Raw genomic sequence first — 6122 nt, forward strand, 5'->3', positions numbered from 1 at the left:
TGCCTTCCCCCGTGCCCGCGGGCCGGGACGTGTTCCATGTGCCCACCCCGGGAAGCACGGGCAGCCCTGAGCTGTCAGAGCGGGTCTGAACTGGGCAGAACTGCGTCTCCACAACATCCAGCCTCGGCCGGGAGGCTCGGGGAGCATCCCTGCCTCACAACCGGCCCCTCCAGCGGCACCAGCCCATCCCAAAGCAGGATTGTGGGGAGAGGTGGGACAAGGCGGGCAGCCAACATCACTGGGCGACCGACGCCAGAGCCGGTGTTTGAAGGTGATAAAGCTTCATGGAGCTGGGAATTCCCAGAGGGGTTCTTTATTCATGGGTTTGTTCCCTCCCTGGGAGCAGAGGATCTCGCTGCTCGAGAATCGCCATCAACATCCCTCACCCTGGTAACGTCTGGCCCGCACAAGTGGCAGCCGGGTGGCATCCAATTACCCACCCAGCCGGAAATATTGTCATTAAACCTGGAGCGAGGCGGGGGGAGGCACTTCCAGCCCGCCGGGTCTGGAGGATACTCAGGAACCTGAAGCAGCATTTTAAAAAACATATTGTGTCCACTAATGAAAGCCAAGAATTTAATATCCTGTCGGATTCTCCATCTCAGAGGCTTCGTTTGGTGGCGTGAAACGCGGGAGAGCTCCGCACCAGCAGAGCGGGGGTTCGGCATTGCCCGCTGCTCCCGGCGCTGGGGGAGCCTGGGCAGGCGCTTTGCTCTGCCCCGGGGCGGGGGGAGCCAGTTAAAGTTGTCTTTCACAGTCAGTGGGGACCTAAGGTCACGAAGGAACAGTGCCCCTGTCACTCCCTGATTACAGGAATCCTTTGAAGAATCCAAAATCCCCAGCCGTGAGCTGGAGTGGAGAGCATCTTGAATAAAAGTTAACACTGTGGGTTTTAGGAGACTTCTTGGGTCAAATGGCATGCCCATCTGAAGGTCAGGAGATCTCCTCTGAAAATTAATCCCACAGGCTGCAAACACAAAATGTTACCACTCACTGCCAGCCTGGAACTCTCTGTTGCTGTGAGCACTGTTCCAGGGAAACTGCACTCACAATTATTTCATCTGTTCATGCAAGGGCTCAGTTTTTCCCCGAGTGCAGTTATTGTCAGCTGCATTTTGCCTTGCTGGGTGTGTATTTGCTAAAACATGCTACATTCTGTCAGACTGTCCTGCTCTGAGCCTCTCTTTATGCTTCCCTCCATGAGCACTGCCAAAAGGAGATCTTCAGGCTTGAAAATTGCGGTTTGAAATCTTCCCTGAATCTGTTTATCTCTGTACTTTGGGGTACAGAGGGGATGCCTCAGGACCTGGAGGGGGTCCCTGCCTTCTGCAGCGGGGGAAACTGAGGCAGTGACACTCAGGGGTGCAGTTTGTCACATCCCTGCTGACCCAGGAGCAGGGTTGGGACACGGGCAGGGCTTTGCAGTGCCCGCTGTTCTGGGCAGGGGAGAGCTGCTGGCCCCTGGCAGTGCCAGGCAGGATGAGGTCCTGGCAGGGGGAATGGTGGCACTCACAGCCGGGTGTACCCCCAGCCATCAGGCCCGGAGCATTTTGGTGCTGTGACCTGGCTGGAGAAAGGACGGCTCTGGAAAAACGTCCAGGAATGACACTGGGCTATCCCATGCAAGAGCTCTCAGACATCTCTGGTCTCTTTTTCCATCTATTTCCCTCTCCCCCTCCATAATCCACGTTAATATTGGTGATGGAATGAACTTGAGCATATTGGTGCTGTCACCTGGCTGGAGAAAGGACGGCTCTGGAAAAAAGTCCGGGAATTCCGCTGGGGCATCCCATGCCAGGACTCTCAGGCATCTTTTTCCATCTATTTTCCTCTCCCCCTTCATAATCCCCGTTAATATTGGTGGTGGAGTGAACTTAAGGTCGGTCCTTTCCCGGTGTTGACTCAGTGATGACAAAGAGGAAATCACACTAACGAGGATCCCACCGCCCACTAATTAACGGTGTAAAACTTTAATAAAGTTGACGTTAATGACCGGCTGTAATGGGGGAGTTGAAGGTTCGGTGATGTGGTGGCGCTTTGTGGACCTCATGTGGAGACTCCCTGCGGTCCCCAAATCCACGGGGTGCAGCCGAATTCAGAGAGGACAGGGGACAAGCAGGGTCCCCACGGAGCGCAGGGAGCATCCCAGTACCTGGATCATTCCCACCATCACTTCAATGGCTTAAATAAAATAAATGGCTCAATTAAAATGGCTTCAAACACCCCATCAAACCCGACATCATTAATTCCAGGGAGGTTTGGTCACAGTGGCATTGTTCCTTTGGTTCCCACCTCCCTTCTGCCCTCTCCATCTCTGGATCTGAACCCACCAAACCAAATCCAAGAAGTGTTTTTTGCTTTTCATTCCGAGCTGGGACCCGTTAAACCCTTCCGATAGGGTTAACAGCCCCAGTCTGCCTTAGCAGAGATGCTTTAGAGAATCGAGGGGGTCGCCGGGGTTGGCAGAGCAAAAAAAACCCTCCACGTCCCATTTTAGCTGCACTCGTTTAATCCTCGGCGACACTTGTATTTATCCTGGTAAATCAATGGCTGATACAGGCTTTCTTTTCCCTAGGAAAACTCAGGTACTTTAATTTATTGCCTTTAACAGCCACATCAAAGGCTTTCGGGAGATGAACAGCAAGTGCCGCGGGGTGAATTTCCACAGCCACTTACCATCTTAAAGAGGAGAGAATTTGGGCAATAAAAGGGGATTTTGGGGCTGCTGTGGGGCTGTGATCCCAGAGAAGCTGGGCTGGAGGCGTCGGGCGAATACGGGAGAAGCTAAAAAAAGGCAACTGAGGAATTGGTTGATAATTATCCTGCTTCCTGCACAGCCCCGCGTGCTGAAGGAAGGGTAATTAAAGCTGTGGTGTAATTAATGTGCACCTTGCCCCTCCTCTCCGCCTCCCCCCGGTCACAGCCAGCCTTCAAAGGAAAACTAATAAGGCGGCCAAGTTCAGCTGAGGAGGAAAGGATGAAAAGAAGGGGAACAAAAAAAAAAAAAAAAAAAAAAAAAAAAAAAAAAAACAAAAAAACAACCAGGCGATTTTGGGGGTGTTGCTTTGGGCAGGCGGGTGCAGCCCCAGCCCTCATCTCGGTAAATAATTCGTTTTCTGCATCAGCCTGCCTTTTTCTGTCCTAAACAGGGAAAAACAATTGGAAAAACAATCTGTAACCCAGGGAATCGTGTGGCTTTGGGGCATCCGCCCTCGGACACCACTGGGGCACCCCTGGGCAAGTCCTTGAACCCGGCTGGTGGCAACTTCTCAGTGCCCCGGGGCTGGTGATGGATGCGGGGCTCACCCCCATGGCCTTGGGGCGATGGGGATCGGGGGTCGGGCGGTGCTGGATGCTGACCCTGCCTCCTCTCCTAGATGGACCGGGGGGAGTTCCAGCAGGACTCGGTGCTGAAGCAGCTCGAGGTGCTCAAGGAGGAGGAGAAGGAGTTTCAAAACCTGAAGGTGGGTTGGATGCTGGGGCCTGATTCTGTCCCCAGCGAGAGATGGGGTCAGAGCCCCCCGTCACTCCTGGCAGAGGGGCTGCACCCGGGGAGCTGGGGACCCTCCCCGTGCCCACCACCGGGCAGAGCCTCACCCAGCACTGCTGCTGCCAGGCTGTCTGTCCTTGGGCCGTGTCCCCGGTGGTGGCCTGTCCCAGAGGGCTGTCCCTGTGCAGGGAGAGAGGCTCTGGCATGTTTTGTGGCCCCAGCAGCTTTTAAAGCTAACACAAAGGTCTGGTGTCAGGACAGTGGCATGCAAGGGGCACTTGTATCCCCACCTGGAGAGGGCTGAGCAGATTGGAATTCACTGGTGGCACAAGAAGACATTGCTGCATGGTTTGGTGGTTGAGGTGTCCTCCAGAGGGGGGCTATGAAAATGGGGAAGGGTCTGGAGGGTTCATATGAGGAGTGGCTGAGGTGACTTGGCTTGTTCAGCCTAGAGGAGACCAAGGGGAGATTCATCAGGGTCTGCAGCTTCTTCCTGAGGGACAGCTCTAACCTCTGCTCTCTGTGACCAGCACCAGGACCTGAGAGAGCAACTGGAGCTGTACCAGGGGAGGGTTAGGTTGGGTATCAGGTAAAGGTTCTTGCCCAGAGAGTGCTGGGCACTGCCCAGGCTCCCCAGGGAATGGGCACGGCCCCAAGGCTGCCTGAGCTCCAGGAGGCACAGAGAGTGGGTGGGATTGTGGGGGTGTCTGTGCAGGGCCAGGAGTTGGACTGGATGGTCCTTGTGGGTCTCTTCCAGCTCAGCATATTCCATGGTTCTGACAAGTCTCGCGTGTCCCAGGTGGATGGGCAGGGTGGGCACCCCAAATGCCCAGGGAGGTACCCAGAGAGGCCACCACCAACCTGCCCCGCTTCTCCCACCCCCCAGGACCCCACCAACGGCTACTACAGCGTGAACACCTTCAAGGAGCACCACTCCACCCCCACCATCTCGCTGTCGGGCTGCCCGGCTGACCTGCGCCCGGCGGGCAAGCAGCGGGTGCCCACGGGCATGTCCTTCACCAACATCTACAGCACCCTGAGCGGGCAGAGCCGCCTCTACGACTACAGCCAGCGCTTCGTGCTGGGCATGGGCAGCAGCTCCATCGAGCTGTGCGAGCGCGAGTTCCAGCGTGGCTCCATGAGCGACAGCAGCTCCTTCCTCGACACCCAGTGCGACAGCAGCATCAGCAGCAGCGGCAAGCAGGACGGCTACGTGCAGTTCGACAAGGCCAGCAAGGCCTCCGCGTCCTCCTCCCACCACTCCCAGTCGTCTTCCCAAAACTCAGACCCCAGCCGGCCCCTGCAGAGGCGGATGCAGACGCACGTTTGAGCCCCTCGGGGACGCTCGGGACCCTCCCGTGGGCGCCGTGCTCTGCTCGGACAGCGGCACCGCCGGCAGCGGCGCTGGGAGCAGCCGGATCCAGGCCCCTGGAGCAGGGCTGGGGCAGGGGACCGGCCGAGCATCCCCCTCCCTGGCACACGCTAAGCACAACCCCGCCGAGGACGCGCTGAGCCCCGGGGAGCCGCTCCCTCGGCGGGGCTGGGGACGGCCCCGGCCCCACCGCGCCCCCACAGCCGCTCGCCTCCGCTTCCCGCTGCCCCCTGCCCCCGGCTCCTCCCTTCCCTTCGTGGTGTTCGGTGTCCATACTTATAGAGTCCGTGTCGGGGGGTCGGGGGGGTCCCGCCATGGGGACGGGAGGTGGGGACGGCGGTGGGACAGGGACTCCCCGGGAAGGGCCTCTCCGCTGTATCGCGGCACCGCGGTCAATACAAGAGGTGTTTCTCGTGGCACGCCTGGGCTGATGGCCACCCCGCGGGGACATCGGCTTCCCCGGCACTCTGCCCCGGCACACACCCGGCCTGCAGCCTGGCTGTGCCATGGCCTCCTGGGGCAGGCCCCATGGGGCAGAAACGGCCGGTGGTGGAGGGAAACTGAGGCACGGGTCAGCTGGGACCCCACAAGCCCAGCGTGGGAACCAGGAGCTGGGGCATCACAAACAGGTAAGGGGACACAATGACATGGGGACAGGCGACCTTCCCTGCATCTCACAGCCCCAAAACTCCTTCACACCCCACCCCCCACCATGCCCCAGGAGCACCCAGCCCATCCCAGCCTCACAAGGACTTTATTGGGTGCCAACATGAGCCCCAACACCCCCATCCATGGGTCCCCCCAACACCTGCAGCCCCACGGGGGCAGAGGGGACCCTACACCAGCAGGGAGAAGGCACCAGGTCAACCCCTCCATGGTGGGGGACATCCCAGATGCCCACCCCTGGAGCCAAGCACACACCAGCCCACCCAAGGCCCCTTGTCCCTGACACCAGTGGCATGCAGGCCCTGGGTGAAGGCTCCACCATAAATAAGCATTTAAATTAATTAAATTAATCTGCACCACCAAAGGGCTCTGGCAGATCCCAAAGCCAAGCAGCCCAGGGTGCCCCCACCCAGGGGGGCTGTGGGGACGAGTCCCTACGCCAGCGCTAAGGCACAGGACAGGGCCACCAAGTAAAAAAGGAAATTAAAAAAAAAGGGAGGGAATTAAATATTTGGAGGGAGGTCCAGGACAGGGAGGAGGCAACATCAGCCTCCAAAGGCTCCCATTCCCTGGGCGGGGAGGGGCCAGGACCCC

General features: G+C 58.3%; 1 protein-coding gene across 3 annotated transcripts in view; it reads left to right on the forward strand.

The window, feature by feature from the left end:
* KIRREL3 (kirre like nephrin family adhesion molecule 3) overlaps positions 1-5281 on the forward strand; it is a 399979-nt gene extending 394698 nt beyond the window's left edge. For all 3 annotated transcript variants that reach the window (XM_071449858.1, XM_071449859.1, XM_071449860.1), the window contains 2 exons: positions 3378-3464; positions 4377-5281. In XM_071449858.1, coding sequence (XP_071305959.1) covers positions 3378-3464; positions 4377-4820 — 531 coding nt within the window. In that variant the 3' untranslated portion in view covers positions 4821-5281. The remainder of the gene's footprint in view (positions 1-3377; positions 3465-4376) is intronic.
* The last annotated feature ends 841 nt before the right edge of the window (positions 5282-6122 follow it).

The sequence above is a fragment of the Agelaius tricolor genome, unplaced genomic scaffold, assembly GCF_023055355.1.
Source record: "Agelaius tricolor isolate 1412-34295 unplaced genomic scaffold, bAgeTri1.0.p SCAF_29, whole genome shotgun sequence".
In the NCBI taxonomy this organism is placed as follows: domain Eukaryota; kingdom Metazoa; phylum Chordata; class Aves; order Passeriformes; family Icteridae; genus Agelaius; species Agelaius tricolor.